This window comes from Podarcis liolepis (genome assembly GCF_965112155.1).
Source record: "Podarcis liolepis genome assembly, chromosome: 12".
NCBI lineage: Eukaryota > Metazoa > Chordata > Lepidosauria > Squamata > Lacertidae > Podarcis > Podarcis liolepis.
This window is the reverse complement of record NC_139563.1, coordinates 19,759,691-19,777,229: the sequence shown is the minus strand read 5'-3', so window position 1 is coordinate 19,777,229 and position 17,539 is coordinate 19,759,691. Positions and strand designations below refer to the sequence as shown.

Genomic DNA, 17,539 nt, shown 5'->3' with positions numbered 1-17,539 from the left:
ATAATTGTAGCATCTGGATAGTCTGCAAGGGCAACTCCATGCAAAGTGCACTACAGGAATCCAGCTGGAAGTAGCTCCTGGCTACTGGAAAGGAAGATTTTTCTTTCATTGGCAACTTAGAAATGCCTAACTTTTCATAGGATGTCAGTCTTAGCTGGACACAAGGTATATGTGTGAGTAGGGGTGGGGGCAGCATATATTGCTAAGAAGCACTTCGTAATTTTTATTTATCACATTTCTACAGCTCCCTTCTCCCTGAAAGTTCTCAAAATGGTATACATCTAATCCAATGAAATTTATTCTATGTAAAATTAAACCATAAACTTAATAATAATAATAATAATAATAATAATAACAACAACAATAATAATAATCAAGCAGTAAATACATCTGTGAAGCAGACACATAACTTATAGGCTCATCAGCTATGCCCAATGAATGTAATTTAAAAGAGTAAGAAAAAAAGATGAATGCCAGAAGGCTACAAGACAGGGACCAAGTGTATTTCCAGTGGCAGTTCTGCATTTGGGGCACCACAACAGTGAAGGCCCTGTCATGTGCCTGTATACTCTGAAGCACAGTTGTATAGTACATGGGGCCAGATCTTAAAGCCTGGGTAGGCAGAGCTTCAGAGAAGAGAACAGATGAACGGCATCCCCGACATGTGCTTGCAATAAAAGCATGAACATGAAAGAAAGAATAAATGAAACCCTATTTGGTGAAATAATTAAAGAAGTCTTGTTAAGATTTAGAGTACTGAGTGAGCCAGCTGTATAGAGACTGTAACTAAGAGAACTGCTCCAAATGAAAGCCAAATGAGCAATGGCATAATATTTTGAGAAAGCAAATAGCAAGGATTGCTGTGTGTAAAAGAGTGAAGCCAGAAACAGCACATACATTGCAGAAGGCAACAAAATACAGCATATGGAGGGGGGGCAATATTCTTGACGCCTTAGTGTTTAATAACAAGGCAATGGCAATCACAGCAAACAAAGAACAAATAAAACATTTGTTACTCGTCAGGAAACCCGTTTGTTTGCAACCTGATGTGAAATGTGAAATAAAATAATTTATCTTTGGCATATTACATAACTTGCTGCTACCATATTTGACAAGAGACTACTCACACTGAAGTATGGGGCATTATGGGAATTAGTTTCTGTGGCACTGTGAAGAATGAACCCAAGAGTTTTTGAAACAAGGCAGTAATTACAACACGCTGCGATGCGCTGAAGGGTAGTCATTTTAAAAGTGTTGTACGTTTTCCTAGGAAAAGAGCTATTTAAGAGGACTGCAAAATTGGGGAGGGTTACAATAAGGATCTGATTGACAGATAGACCAGGCAGTCACACCCTTAAAGCTAGGGTAGGGAAGATCTTTCTGCCTAAGGGCCATAGTCCCTTGCGGATATGCTTCGGAGGTACTGCTTATCTGTGGCTGATGGGAACAGAGGCTAAATTGGGCAGAGCAGTGGAGGCAACTCCTACCTTTTCATAGCAGGCTACATTCCAACCACACATACACAAACAAGGCTTCTATAGCAGCACGTATACATCTCTCTATCCAAGCAAGCAAGAGGCATTAGCATAGCTCAAGGACACAATCCAGCCAAGTAAAAATCATAGAATCATGGAGTTAGAGGGGACTCTTAAAGATCATCTAGCCTAACCCCCCACAATGCAGGAATATGCAGCTGTCCCATACGGGGATTGAACCTGCAACTTTGGCGTTATCAGCACCATGCTCTAATCCAGTGTTTCCCAACCGGTGTTCCCCGGCACACTAGTGTGCCGTGAGAGGTTGGCTGGTGTGCCGTGGGAGGGAGGCGGGCGAGTCGGGCGGTGAGAGGCGGCGGCGAGGATCCGCGTCGAGCCGGGGACGGCTCCGCGGTGGTGGTGCCGAGCGGCGGGGCAGCGCGTGCAAAAGGGAGGAGCGCGAGACAGCGGAGGAGGAGGAGGCCGGCATGTCCGGGCAGCAGCAGCAGCAGCAGCAGCAGCAGCAGCAACTCCCGGCGACGGCTCCTCAAGCCCCGCCGCCGCCCCCTCCTCCGCCCGCTATCGCCGCCACCACCACAACAGCCGCCGCCGCCTCAGTTGCCGCCGTCCCTCAGTCCCTCGCTCTGCTGCCTCCTCCCACCCCCAAAGCTTGGAGGTTCCCCGGCAAGGGGGAGGGAAAAAACTTTCACTTTCGTGCGTCCCTCCCGGCGTGACGCTGCGCGCTGACGTCACGGTGCTGTAATGGTGGTGTGCCGCGAGATTTTTTTCATTAAACAGGTGTGCCGTTGCCCAAAAAAGGTTGGGAAACACTGCTCTAATCAATTGAGCTATCCACAAGGAAGCAATGTAGGCCAGGGCTGGTGGGGGTTTGGCCTGGGGAGAGACCCAAGTACCAGATAGAGAGGACCAGAGGACTGGATTCTGTCCCTGGACCTGAGGTTCCCGACCTCAGCATCCAACCATCCATCTGGGTGACGAAAGCTGCTTGAGTTTATCCAGCTTCCAGCCAGCAAATAGGTTCGGCAATATATTTGGTGCATCTAAATGAGTGCGTTTCCAGTTGCGTGGGGAAATGTAAATGTCATTCACACTCTGACGCTGATCTGCATGGATAGTTTTATTGATATCATTAGAGTAAAGAGCACAATGGCTAGACATGCTAGGCAAAAAAGGGAGCAACATGAATGGGAAGCGTTTAACACAGTGGAGATGGTGTAAGAAAATAACACGGGGATTGTTGAAGGGTAGTGGAAATATAGGGAAGGGGGGGAAATGACTAGATAAAAAGATGCCACCATTTAATTGCACGTTCCAAACACAGGCACAGCTAGGGAAGAGGCCCCGATCTCTCTGGCCACCTGACGGCTAACAGTGACATCCTAAGCCCCTCCGAGAAAGGCCAAGTTGAAGCCAATGGCATAGTCCTTTCCCACTCACCACCAAGGCTTGGGATATTAAAAAAGCACTGCAAATTATTTACTTATAGCACCATCTATGTACATGGCACTTTACAAAGAACAAGAATGGCAGGGCCCTGCCCCAAGGAGCTTACAATATAGACACAGGGAAGCAACAGAGAATTGGGGGGGGGGAGAGATTGAGGCATGGATAAGCAAGAGAGAGACGTGATTCCTTCAATTACATATACTCTGGCTTAGTTAAATTAGGATTGGCGAGATGTGGCAGTTTCCCCAGAGAACTTGAGTTTTGAGGTGCGATTTAAGAGGGATTAAGGTGGTCATGCAACAAGCAGTTCTGTGCATAAGGGGCAGGAAAGGAAAATGGATGAAGTCATTTCAGGGAGCAGGAAACCTTTAGGCATTGGTGGGTGGTACAGCCTGATGAGGAAAACTCACAGGAAGGAACCTGTTGGGAAATAAGTACAGAGAGATAAGGAGGGGCAAGGCCACGAGGTTTTTAAAGGGGGTGGCAAGAAGCTTGTGCAAGATCTATGTGTGTACAGGAAGTCAGGGAAGGGGTTGAAGGAAGTCACACGGTCAGAGTGATGAGAGGTGAGTAATTTTGGCAGCAAAGTGCAGGGTGGATGTACGTGGACAAAGGTGAGACAACAAAAGTTTGGAGAGAAGACTGCAGTAGTTAAGGTGAGGTACGACCAAGGACAGAGAAGAAAGAGGCAAATTCCTGTAATGTTATAAAGGGGGAAAGTGGCTGGATTTAGCAATGGACAGTTATCTCACATTCTGACAAATTCAAAGCTGTATTTGGAAATTATTTTTATCTGAAAACTTGTAAATATTTTCGCAACTCAGTTGTAAACACTTTTCCTTATAGAGTTCCGTTATCGTGCAGGCTGAGCAATTCTATGGGTTTATTTATGGGTTGTGTGTGTGTGTGTGTGTAACAGAGAGAGAGAGAGAGAGAGAGAGAGAGAGAGAGAGAGAGAGAGAGAGAGAGAGAAATCATCTGGCAGAGTACTGCAGTTGCAGCAGGAAAAGCAGCTTTCATTTCTTCTCTCATGGGCTGCAAAGGGAGGGAATTAACTATGCCAGTCCCAGGGCTGACAAGAAGCACCTGGGGTGCTGCCTTATACCAAGTCAGATTTTTGGCCTACCTCGCTCAATATTGACTGGGAGTAACTTTCTAGTTTCAGGCAGCAGACATTACCAGCCCATATTAGAGACACTGGAAATTGAACCAGGAACATTCTGTATACAAATCAATGAGCTGTGACCCTTCATCAAACCTTATACAATTTTAGGCTGTTTTTCAGGTGTAATGGGGAAAGCAGCAGCTTTGGATCTTGCAGATCCTGATGCGCCCCTCCATGCCTCTAGCTGGCCCTCAGGATTTTTTTTTATTTGCTTTTTTATTTAATCATATCATCAATGCACACTGTGTTACAGTCATGTACAAGGTAGTAAGAAAGAAAAAAGGCGAAACTTAACTTAAAATAAAACAGAAACTTATTCCTCCAATTTAATTGACTCTTATAAACCTTGATTTCAACTCCCGTTCCATTCTTTTCCTGGTTTCCTATATCTTTTCAAACTGTGTTTTCTTACTCTACTAAATTATTTTTATTACCATACTGTCCCATTTTGTCACGTCTACTGCTGAGCAATTTTTCAATGTTACACTTATTTTCTTGTTATAGTATTTTTCCACAAAATCTGAATATAATGCCCAGCCCTCTTAATTTTTTTTTATTGTCTTTATTTCTTAATCTGTTTGTCATGCTGGCAAGTTCTATATAATCTATTATTTTAAGGTGCCAATCTTCTCGTGATGTAACTGCATCTGTTCTCCACTTTTCTGCTTCCAAAGTTCAGGCAGATGTGTTCGCATACAACCATAACGTAGTGTGATTTTTTGGGTATTTCTGTTGTCATTATTCCCGGAAGGAAAGCTTCTGGGTTTTTAGGAAATGTTCTTTTAAACATTTTCTTAAGTTCATTTTAAATCATCTCCCAGAATTCTTTTATTAATCTGCAAGACCACCATGAATGATAAAATATTCCAGTTGTTTCCTTACCTTTCCAACATGTCATGTTTAGATCTAAACATTTTAGCGAGTTTATTTGGAGGCAAGTACCACCTGTGGATCATTTTTAAACAGTTCTTGTTTAGTGTGTAACTAGCGGTGAATTTTAAATTTGTTTTCCACAAATGTTCCCACAGGTTTAAATCAATATTATGACCCACAGCCTGTGCCCATTTGATCATAGATGATTTTACAAATTCTTCTTTCATTTCCCAATCAAGTAACACCCTATACATTTTAGATAAATGTTTAGCTTTGGATCTTAGGTTTCTTCCCCCCAAATTGTGATAGTTTTTCTGCAAATTCCAATTGCTTGTTGTTGTTTAGTTGTGTCTGACTCTTCATGACCCAATGGACCATAGCACGCTCCAATTGCTTAGCTACCTTAAATTTTGAATTGATTTGATGTCCAATACAAATTCCTTGATCTCTTCCATTTTCCTCATTTTGGGCTCTTCTTCTGAAAAATCTAACAATTCAATATAGGTACCCGTGTTATCACTCATATTATTATTTTTTCCTTGTCTCAGCTTCTATTGGGGAGAACCACCTTGGTGTTTTGTTTTCTAGTAGGTTTTTGTATTTTTTCCATACCCTAATTAAGTTTTTTCTAATGACATGACTGGTGAAGCTTTTACATATTCCCACTTTACCATACCAGATACAGGCATGCCAGCCATGTTTGACATCATGACCCTCCAAATCTAGCAATTGTGTATTTTCTAGCAATATCCAGTCTTTTATCCAACACAGGCAGGCAGCTTCAAAATACGATTCCAAATCTGGGAGTGAAAAACTTGCTCTGTCTTTTATATCAATAAGAATCTTATTTTTTATCCTAGGTTTCTTCCCTCTCCAGATAAACTTAGACAGATCCTTTTGCCAGTCTTTTAGACATTGTGTGTCATTTTAAGTATTGGGATTGTTTTAAACAAGAATAGCATTTTTGGGAGGTATCAAGGCCATATATAAGGAACAACGGGCAAACATTATAAAAAATAACATCGGGTCAGAAAAATGCAATAAGACGAAAGGAACAAGACAAGGGTGCCCACTCTCTCTGTTATTATTCTTACCTTAGAAATTCTATTGCAAAGTACAGGTATTAGGAATAATGATCAAATTAGAGGAATGACAGTGGGCGAGCAAAGTTACAAAACAAAAGCTTTTGCAGATGTTATTGTCTTAACTTTGGAACAACCTCGAGAAGGTACACTAGAGTTATAAAAGGAGATAACTGAATTTGGAAAATTGGCAGGTCTCAAAATAAACAAAGATAAAACCAAAATGTTAGTTAAGAACATGGATAACCAAGCTAAAAAGAAATTAAGGGAAATTGCCGGCTGGAAAATAGAGAAAAAAGTGAAGTATTTAGGAGTGTGGCTATTGACAAACAATCATAATATCTACAAAGACAACTACGTGAGAACTTGGAAAGAGATTTTTTTTAAAAAAGATTTAGATATATGGGGCAGAATGCAATTATCATTAATGGGGAGAATCTCAGTGATAAAAATGGCCCCACCCCTCACTGACCCTGGCTCCCAACTCTTCTTGAGTATATTTCCCAGGCTGTCTTCTTGAACCTGTTGGATGGAGAATGAAAAAAGAGGTATATTTGTATGTAGAAACCTCTGACTCTTGCCTGTCCAGGAGAGTGGAAAAAGTACAGCATAGAATCGTGGAGTTGGAAGGGACCCTGAGGATCATTTAGTCCAACCCCCTGAAATGCAGGAATATGCATCTGTCCCATACAGTGATCAAACCTGCAAGCTTGGCATTATCAGCACCACGCTCTACCCAACTGAGCTATCCAGGCTCAGCAAAATGAAAAACTCCAGGTACATGGAGGCGAAAGGAAAATTGACCACAACAGTTTCTTTCCCACCTGCTCTCACAGGTGAGTGGTTTGGGTAGTTTCACAGTTGGGGTGGGAGCAATACATGTGTGTGTGAAAACATGTAGACCCTGCTCTTACATGAGCATTACACTGGTCTTCTAATTACTGATCAGGTCTGTGCCTGATGAGCTTTAAAATAAATGCTTTCCAATCCATATATGGTAAACTGCAGGGGACAAAAAATGTGTGTTCCTTAAAATGACAGAAGAGACAACACCTGGACAAAAGGTTTAGCCGGATGCATCCTTGCAGTAAATTTTTGTCATTTTGCTTCTGGATCCCTGGAGCAAGGGAGGAAAACTGCACCCTTGTACTTTTGTTTTTTCCTTACTGAAAACCTGGAGGGCCAGATTAGGACAAAGTCTAAATGCCACTAGTGCAAAGGATGACTCCACAATTTTCAAGCCTCACGTAATGCTCCCAGGTTGACTTTGCCAGAGCATATTCCTGTCTGCGGAATGTTCTGTGACACTCTGGCACACACCCTGCAACAAAAGCCATTTATTAGTGACTACCATCGACTGTGAAGAATAATTTGCTGCCTTGATTAGAGCCAAAATCTTTTGTTTTACTTGCGCTGCAAAGAACTGAATTATCTCACTTCGATTATTTGCCTAGATAATGGTTATGCATAACTTGTTAATGGATTATTTCAGAGCCGTGGCTTCAACTATCAGTATTAACTTTACCATTTTAAGGAATTGCTATTGCTGAACATGAACAGGATATCTGTGTTCCAATGCAGTGCTGTTTTGAGTAGCAAGTACTTCTACAACTTCAGTGGCTCTTTCCAAAATATTTTGCCAGTGCTGCATCTCAGATGAGATTACTTCTGTGCTTCTGCTTTCAAGGTTTACATTTGTCTTATCAATCACTTTCAAGATTCCAGATTATATGGTACCTCCTTGTCAGTGTTGAGTTGCCTATGTAAGATTAGCCGATCTTTTGCTCCAGACAAACCAAATTCTGTAGATAATTTTAAAAATTAAAAGAATATGCAAAAGCAACCAGAACTGTATTATTATTTGTATTATAATAATCACATAAGTTTTGTTTTCATTCCCTTTCCTAATGATTGCCAAAATAAAATCCTCATTTTTCACAACTGTTGCACACTAGTCAATGTCTTCACTGAGCTATTCACCATGACCCCAAGATAACTTTCTTGGATCATTCACTGCCAGATCAGACCCCATCACTATATAATGTGAATTTCTTTTTTGCTCCAATATGCATCACTTTACACATGTGTACATTGAACCACATTTGGAATTTTATTGCTCATTCACCCAGTTTGGAGAGATTGTTTTGCAGCTCTTCATAATCCTTTTGTTCTTCCTTTTTTTCTTTTTAGCACCCTGAATAATATGGTGTCATCAGAAAACTTGGCTACTCTATTTCTGAACAAGTTAAAAAGCACAAGTTCCAGTACATGTCCTTGAGTAGTGATGGGTGATTCTGCCAATTCTGGTTTCTTTCAGTTTCTCATTTTTCCAATCAAGTTCAGTTCTCCACATTTCAGTTTGCAAGCTGAAATGCATGAAAATTTATCAGCAATTTAGTGCAAATTAATCCAAATATACACATTTCTCTATGTAGTTTTCCCTAACATACGCATTTTTTGCAGAGCAGTTTCCCTTAATAGAATGTATTTTTTAATGTTTATCATCACTTATGCATTTTTATACAGACTGCCCCAAACCTTCCATCAATGTAAAGGTAAAGGTAAAGGTACATCTGACCATTAGGTCCAGTCATGGCCGACTCTGGGGTTGCGGTGCTCGCTTTATTGGCCGAGGGAGCCGGCATACAGCTTCCGGGTCATGTGGCCAGCATGACTAAGCCGCTTCTGGCAAACCAGAGCAGCGCACAGAAATGTCGTTTCCCTTCCCGCCGGAGCGGTACCTATTTATCTACTTGCACTTTGACGTGATTTCAAACTGCTAGGTTGGCAGGAGCAGGGACCGAGCAACGGGAGCTCACCCCGTCGCGGGGATTCGAACCGCCGATCTTCTGATTGGCAAGTCCTAGGCTCTGTGGTTTAACCCACAGTGCCACCCGCATCCCTCCATCAATGTGGTTGGCTTTAAAAGAAGATTAGATAAATTCATAGAGGACATGGTTGCCGGGGGCTGCTAGCCACGATGGCTGTGCTCAGCCTCACATTTGACACCTGAGGCAAACCACATAATGGCGTCCCCTGCCAGGGAAGAAGAGGTGAGTGAAGATCCACATAAGGAACAAGGAGGGAGAATAAAGATCTACATCAGGATCTGTTGTTTTGGTGGTTGCTGCCGCCTGAGGCGCTTGCCTCCCCTTGCCTCATGAGTGAGCCGGCCCTGGGAGGCAATATCCTTCTGAATACCAGTTGCTGGAAATCACAGAAATGCTCTTGTGCTCGGGTGCTGCTTGATGCTTGGCATCTACCTTCTAGCCTTTTTAAAAAGTCCCGTAAGGTAATAATTATGCAAATCATCCTATGGTAACACCTAGGCTTAAGTACATGACAAGTAAATCCCTGCCAGTAATCTAGGGAGGAGGCGGAGGTAGCAATTAGACAAGCAGGTGAAACTGTATTGTAGAACTGGAGGAGGAACGGCGCTCTAATGCACAGCTTTCTAAGCAGTACAACTCCTGTGTTATAATCCACCTGAGGAACTGAACCTCATTCTCCTGTAGCCCAGTTCAATGCAGGCTTACTCAGAAATAAGTCTTCTTTTTTTCTTCAATGGGACAATTCACTTCAACTCATAAGTATGTGTTCAATTGCAGCAATCTGTTTAAGACACTTGTTATTCTAGGCCAGAAGTCCAATGCTTGGTTTCCCACAGCAATCAGGCATGAAGGCAACAACCAGTCCCTTCATCTCATGTTCAGCAATATACTCCAAGGGGCTTCAAATCATGTGTGATAAAGTTGTCCTATTGTGAATGCTTGTTGGGTCAGAAGCCTTCAGCAGATGTCAGCAGTTGTCGAGCAGTTAATAACCTGGGACCTGGGATGGTGCGGCTTTTCATTTTTCTGGAAGCTGTGTGTAGACTATTTTGTAGAAATCAAATCAGATTAATTTTTTTTGCTGGTTGCAGCCAATTTAAAGATTACACATCATTAGTGTTATGCCAAGCTGAAAGGGTTGCGAGTTGTCATGGGGGACCAATAACAGCCCCTACCCACCCAAAAACTCTTTGAGAAGAACTTGTTACCAAGGTATCTTTGTCATTTTGTGTGAGGTTGTGTGATGCACACATGGCTTGGAGTTGTCTCTTCCTCATGGACAGTGTGCACATTGAACAAGCATCTAGTATTTTGTTTTCTCTTTTGGCACTGTTTGTATGAAGAGCATTTATATATTTCTGATGAAAGATTAATTGCAAAAAGTACACTGCGTAGACAGGTGCATGTTGCATATTTCCTAACATTAATGCTATTCTCATATTAAAGATTCTGTATTCCGCTGATGACTGGGTGTGAGATGGCACAGGCTGCACTGTGAGGTGAAAAGGAGGCATGCAGAACGGCCCCTCATAACTATCACTATAATGCACTTTTAAACATACTGCAATTGTTTATTATTTTTTGCATTTAACTGTTGTGTAATGCAAGGCTGGCTTAAGGGTGGTATATAAATATTTTAAACATATAAAGAAATTATTCAAAACCATAGGTTAAGGCCATTTTGCAACCTGTGCCTATGCATGCTTACTCAGAAGTAAGCTGCACTTACATCAATAGGTAAAGGTAAAGGTACCCCTGCCTGTATGGGCCAGTCGTGTCCGACTAAAGGGTTGTGCGCCCATCTCACTTAAGAGGCCGGGAGCCAGCGCTGTCCGGAGACACTTCCGGGTCACATGGCCAGCGTGACGAAGCTGCTCTGGCGAGCCAGCACCAGCGCAGCACACGGAAACGCCGTTTACCTTCCCGCTATAAAGCGGTACCTATTTATCTACTTGCACTTAGGGGTGCTTTCGAACTGCTAGGTGGGCAGGAGCTGGGACCGAAAGACGGGAGCTCACCCCGCCGCGGGGATTCGAACCGCCGACCAAGCCCTAGGCGCTGAGGTTTTACCCACAGCACCACCCGCGTACATCAATAGGACTTGCTCCCAAATAAATGGCCATAGGACATTTGGAGATGTCCACCCAGTATTTGAAGATACTTGACCAGTAATGTTAGGAGGCAATCATCTGACAGGTCAACTGAGCACTATTGCAATTCATGGTTCTTTTCCTGTTCATTGTCAACTACTGTAATTGTACCAAATCTCAAGTCTGGGTGGCCATTCAGAACCCGTGATGTTCCCATGTGTGTCTGCTTTCTCCTTCCTTTTCACCAAAGCAGCTCCGGTTTCTCCTCACTTCCACTAGCATTCTTTTTTTGGGGTAGAGCCTTTTCAGTGGTGGCTCCTTGCATGCACAAGTTCCTCTCTTCTACTGAACTGCGTCTGGCCCCAGTTCAGGTAGCTGGCAAAGAAACATTTTTTCTGCAGGTATTTGGAAGAGAGACCTGATCAGATGAGAGGGTGTCAGACTAGGACCTAGGAGACCAGGATTCCAATTCCCACTCAGCCATGAAGGTCACTGGGTGACCTCGGCCAGTCACACCCCCTCAGCCTAACCCACCTTATAAGGTTGTTGTAGTAATTAAATGAAAGGATGAACTACATACGTACACCACCTTCAGCACTTTGGAGAAAAAAGGTGGGCTTTACAAATGCAATCAATCAATCGGCTGCTACTGCAGCTCTTAATAAATGGCCATTCTGTGCATTTTTATGAGTTGTGAATTTTAAAGATTGCATTATTTTATAACCTTCTGTATTCTTTTCATCTTACTTCTCACTTTGTTGTAAATCGCCTTGTTGTCACTTTTTCCCCCAGAAGGGGCGGGCATGATGAATTGTCTAAAACTCTAAATAAGTAAATAATCTACATTAAGTGAGCTAACAGTTCAAACAGAAGCCCTGGGAAAGCGTGTCGACAGTAAAGCCGACCGTGCGTGTCCCCACAATTCAGCAACCCACCAGCAAGTGTACACATGAACGAGCTGCGTGATCCCCCACTCCTGAACTTAAGATGCTTTACCAAGCTCTACCGGTAAAGCCAGGACACAACAACTTATCACACACACACACGAAAACTTCACGCGCACAAAAAAAAAACCCCGTAGGAATGAAAGGTGTAAACAACAAATCCACACTTCAACTCTCTATCTCTCTGCAAGCCTTTTCGTTGCTTCCCTTTAGCTCCCGTTGGGCTGATACGGATGCGCGTGTGCTTGTGTCGTGTACTGATATAAAACGACAACAAATTGCAATCCGTGATAATGAGGATAATAATAATAATAATAACAGCTCGGCTAGCGGCGCCTCCTCGCCCGGCTCCAGCACTAGGGGCTCGCGCGCGCTCGCCCGGCTCCATTGCGCCGGAGGGCACCGCTCTCGCTCTCTATCCGTGTCGTCCTCTGGGCCCTCCCCTTAGACACCCCACATCCAGAGGCACTTTCCCTTTCTCTCACCCCAAATCCTCCTCCTCCCTCTCGCGATCCCATTCCCCGGCCCTCCTCCTGGCGCCCCCTCCGCACCCCGTGCGCTACACACGGGTACCTGCGTCGCGCCCAAGCGGGGCGAAGAAGAAACTTTTCCCTCCTGCCGGTTCAAACGTGCTGCCGTAAAGCGGCCGTCTCCCCTGGCAACAAGGTTCCGGCGGCCGAGCACTAGGTGTAGGAAGGTGATGTAAAAAAGTAAAAAAAAAAAAAAAGGACACATACACACACGCGCGCACACACATACACAGACACACACATACACCCAACCACCCAGTGTCGTAAACCAGGTCCGGGCGGGGGTTGGGGGGGGGGGAGAGCGGCGAGGGGGAGGGGGGAAGGGAGGGGGGAGGAGGTGACTGGAGCATTTAGACACAAGCGAGAGGATCATGGCGGATGGCCCCAGGTGTAAGCGCAGGAAGCAGGCGAACCCGAGGCGCAATAACGGTCAGTCAGCTCCGCCGGGCAACGGCCCGCGCCGCGCCGGGGACGCTCAGGGGGGACCGGGCCGGGGGTCGGGCGGAGTAAAACGGGGGGGGGGGAGGAAGAAGAAGAAAGAAGAGAGACAGAAGCAGATCCGAGAAGTAGAAAGTAATTTCCCGGGCGCTCCTCGCCGGGAGCCCGGCTCGCCCTGCACCGTTAGATCCGCTACCTGCCTGCCTGCCTCCCTCCCCGCCTCGCGCTCTCCCTCCCCGCCGCCGGGCTGCCTCCTTCTCCGCCTAGCGGTGCCTCCTCCACTCGAGCCTCCTTCGCCGGCGAGGATCAGCCCTGCCCGGGGACCGTTACACGCCGCCCGCTGCCTCCTCTTTCTCTTCCCCCGTGTCCCACCCTTCATTTTGCCCGGCCGCCGCCCGTCCCCGGCTTCTTTCCCTCAGGAGCGAGAGGGCGAAGCGGAGCCGGGAGGGGGGGCTTTCTTTCTTATTTTCCTAGTCACTCCGGTCCCTTCTCTTTGGGGGGGGGGGAGAGAGAGAGAGAGAGAGAGAGGAAGGCCGCGCCTTCGACCTTATAACGGGCCCCCCCTCACTTCAACTTGGAAACTTATTACCTGAGCTGAGGCGGGTCTCGCCGGCCTCTGAGGAGAAGGGGCGCCCCCTCCGACCCCGCTCCCCAAACTTTTTGTTTCGGGGGGGGGGGGCTTTGCTATTGCGGAGGGAGGGGGGTCACTTCCCCTCCTCTCTCTCCTCCCCTCGCGTTGGGGAAAGTCCCCGAGGGAAGCGCGGCGCTTTTTCTTCTCAGCCTCCCACCTCCAGTCTTCGCGATCCCCCCATAGTTTGTTGTTGTTGTTTTGGGATGGTGGGGGGTGGATGGTGCGCTAAGGCTCATGCTTTGGAGGTGGGGGGGGAGGAGAGAGATCCAGAGGGAACTGCGTGTAACTCCCGAACTACCTGCTTGCCAGACACGCAACAAAAACGTCGAGGGCAGGATGACTGTAATGGGGACTTCGTTCTCTGGCGTGTGGCGTGTTTTGGCCCCGGCTGGGGAAGAAGCGGGGGGAAAGCGGGCGGCGAGGGGAAGCACTGTTGCTTGCTGCAGTGTGTATTGATTTTTTCCTCTTTTTTTACAAGAGAAACGCACCACATGCGCACCCCTGAGATTGCCCTGGAAAGGGACCCCCTCCTTTTCTCTGCCCCTCCTCCCCTGCCTTCTATGTATTGCTCCCCCCTCTTCTCTCTCCCCCCCCCCGCTACTTTCGCCTCCGCCTCTTTTAGTGCCTGCAGTGCATGTTGATTTATCTCCGTAGCCATTGAACATATTGTTTCTCCTCCCACACCCCCGCCAACCTCCAGATCTTGGCAGAAGTGTTGGAAGTGTTTCTGTGAGGTTGGGTGGGTGTTTTTCCCCCTTCTCCCCTCCTTTATCAACGTGATTGGGGTGAAGGGGGGGAGAGAAAGACAGAGCAAAAGGAAGGCTTTCTTTCTGTGTGGGTTGGGGAGGGGACGTGAATCAGCCAAGTTTCTCTTTCTCGCCCTCTTCTTGGATTTCGAGGTACCTGTTTGTATCATAATCATAATAATGGGTGGTAACGGTTTGTCCGCTGCGCCCCCTCCCCGCCTTTCTTCGCTGGCTAGGAACAACTGCTACAGCCTATATAAGGAATGACGCTTACTTTTCAGATTTAAGGGCTGTCTCTCTCCCCCCCCCCTTTTTATGCATACGTATTACTTTGAAATGAGTTGAAACCTGCGTTGAAAGGGGGGGAATAAATACTCAAAACTTATGTTGTTGGATTTTTCTTATATTAAAAAATAATAATACGGGAAAACTGATGACTTCTTAGGATGTAAAACGGGAGGTTTTGTAACCTTTCCTGGCAGTTTTTTTTAAAGCTTTCGTTTGGCATTTCCTGTATACGGTTATGGATTGGAAGGGTTCTAGTGGTTGGTCCGAGATCATGACGTTTTGGACAGGATTTTTTTTTTTTTTTTTAATATCTCCGAGAAGGAATTATGGTTTCCCCGGGTGAGAGGGCGCTACGACTTCTGATACCTAACGTGAAACACGCACATAAACATTGGCCTTCTAATCGACTAACTAGTTGATCGGGTGGTTCTGAACTAGTAGCTCCCTGCTCTGTATAGGGTGGGTTTATTTATAGCAAGTATCAGGATATATACGGGATATTGTAATGCTAATTTCCTGTTTTAGAGCACGCATTTGTGTGGTCTGTTTAATGTTGAGGCAGTATTAAAGGTAAGTTTGCAAAGTGCTCCTCTCTCCTTACCTTATTTAAAATGTTAATGATAGAGAAAGGGGGCTTTTCTTGTTGCTGACGACATGTGTGTGACATGGGAGTCTGAACCACCCAGTCTCCGGGCAGGAGCTGTAAACATGTTTACCTGAGCAAGGAAGAAAATGGATTTTCTCTTAAAGATACGCTTAATTGGAATATTATACTTGTAAAGCATATTAGTAGATGCCTTGAGAGACTGCCTGAAAACCTTCCTTTTGAAATCAACCAGGGAAGAGGGGGAAGAGGGATTTTGACGGCTGCAGCAAATGGCAACTTGTGCAGGTAGGGAAAAAATGGTGTGTGAGGTTTCTCTAGCATGCATGTCAGCGCTCCTGACTGCTGCTCTTGTTCTCAAGGGAGATATTTATTTACCATGCTTGCTGTCAGTGTTGTTCCTTTGTGCTTAATATTAGAAAAATAGATTTGAGGCTGTTTAGCACAAACCATTTCGTCTGCAGCATGCATGACTCGTAGAAAACAAAAGGTGCGTGGGATATAATGCTATTCCAGGTATCTTTTCCTTTTTCATTATTTCGATTAAAATCGTCACCCCAGTGTTTCCAGGTTCTGGAGGAAAGCCTTTGATTTATTATTGAGTGGTTCTGATTATACTATAATCTTTTAACACATAAAGAATAACTTGAACTGCTCTACATTAACCATCACTGGGTAGGCGAGATAATAGATGCCGGATAATAGAGATTTCTCAGCAGTAGGTTCCTGTTTGACTTGCAAATGTTTACTGATCAGAATTGCCAGGGAAAGTTAACCCTTAAACCTTTCCCACAAATGGACAATTGAAATTATTTCTATATCAAATCTCTTCCATGAAGATGATGTTGATTTCATGCCTTTCAAAGATAGGTACCATGTCTTCCTGCTAATCCTGTGTAATATTTTTCCTGTCTCCAGTCTTAAGGAGGACAGACTATGATAAACTGATTTCCAGCAATGTGATTTTTACTTAGCTGTAACACCAAATTAAGTACCGCTGCTGCCTTAATGGAGTAGTGTACACCTTTTAAAAATGGTATAATTTTTTTAAAGGACTTACTTTTTTATTCCACTGTCTTTGGCTCTTATTAAACTATACATTGATCCAACTACCTTTTCTTTTCCCCCTCCCCCCTTAACAGTATAAAGGTGTATTATCTTTGTGCGCCAATGTAGGTATATCTGAGGTATGTGCCATTTTTAATCTCTAAATGTAATCACTGCACTGCCCTCTCATTTGACAGTTTCAGTATTTGAATTCCAAGATGTGTGGACTTAAACATGAATATTTGGCGCTAGAAATCTGAACTTGAGTCAGAAAATCTTCTCAAACGGAACAGCTTTTTTTTCCCCTTAGGAGCTGTCATGTCTAGTCTAGGCAAATACAGAAACGTCATCTGAGCTAATACAAATAAATCTATTAATTTCATATAAAAGTGTCCTGAACTATTTAGTGGTCTGTCAGTATTATATTGTATAGTTTTGCTTCTGCTCTCTGTTGTGTTCTTGAAGTTTGCAAATAAAGAGATCTATGCAAATCACTTCATTAATCTAAAATGGCTACTGGTTGTTACATTTAAATGGTACAACTTACTTTGGACTGATTATAGTATGTACTTGCTTATTTCAGGTATTTATTTCTCAGCTTTCTATGTCTTAGGTCCTCAAGGTGGATTTAGTACATGTTTGAATAAAGTTGTTTACTGTGTCAGTAGGACTGGGCTGTCCTAAGAACTGCCTGATGTCTACTCAGGTTCTGGCTGCCTTGGCCTTAAAGGTGAGGCAAAGAGCAATCAATTTCCAGATGAACCTACCCCCCCCCACCAAATCTAGGAGCATATAATGTAACAATGGCTAGGTCAATTGTGGTTTGCCACAGAGTTCTTCATGGCCATGACTGGCTTTGTCTGAATATATATACCTCTTATTTGTAACATTCCTAAATACTTTCCCACAATACCAGGTATGTAATATGGTCCTTCTGGATTGTTCAAAGTACTTAATTTCCATTCTCTCATCTATAACACCTGTGTAAGATACTATCTCCATTTTACAAGTTGGGTTGGGGCTGAGAGTAACAGCTCAGATGTTATGTTTCAGGGGGAAACATTAAGGAGTGAGACATGGAAGTGTATAAAGATATACCTGGTGAGGAGAAGATAAGTTTTTCTCAATGCCTCGTAATATTAGAATCTAGAATCGTCCAGTGAAGCTGAATGGTGGGAGATTAGGTTTAAATGAAAAGGATGTACCAGTTCACACAACACATACAGTGGAACCTCTACTTATGACCGTAATCTGTTCCGGAGGTCCGGTCATAACTAGAAACATACATAAGTAGAGGCGCACTTTTCCATAGAAAGTAATGGAAAAGT

At 44.3% G+C, this 17,539-nt stretch overlaps 2 protein-coding genes across 4 annotated transcripts in view; one reads left to right on the top strand and one right to left on the bottom strand.

Moving 5' to 3' along the window:
• The window catches only part of LOC310689509 (uncharacterized protein), a 209,398-nt gene that overhangs the window by 184,546 nt on the left and 7,313 nt on the right, over positions 1-17,539 (bottom strand). The window lies entirely within an intron of this gene.
• Positions 12,609-17,539, top strand: part of ZEB1 (zinc finger E-box binding homeobox 1) — an 86,206-nt gene continuing 81,275 nt past the window's right edge. The window contains exon 1 of one of the 3 annotated variants that reach the window (XM_083466674.1): positions 12,609-12,886. In XM_083466674.1, coding sequence (XP_083322800.1) covers positions 12,829-12,886 — 58 coding nt within the window. In that variant the 5' untranslated portion in view covers positions 12,609-12,828. Of the gene's footprint in view, positions 12,887-14,419; positions 15,453-17,539 lie in introns of those variants that run through there. The other 2 variants (XM_083466675.1, XM_083466676.1) reach the window with 2 other exon arrangements.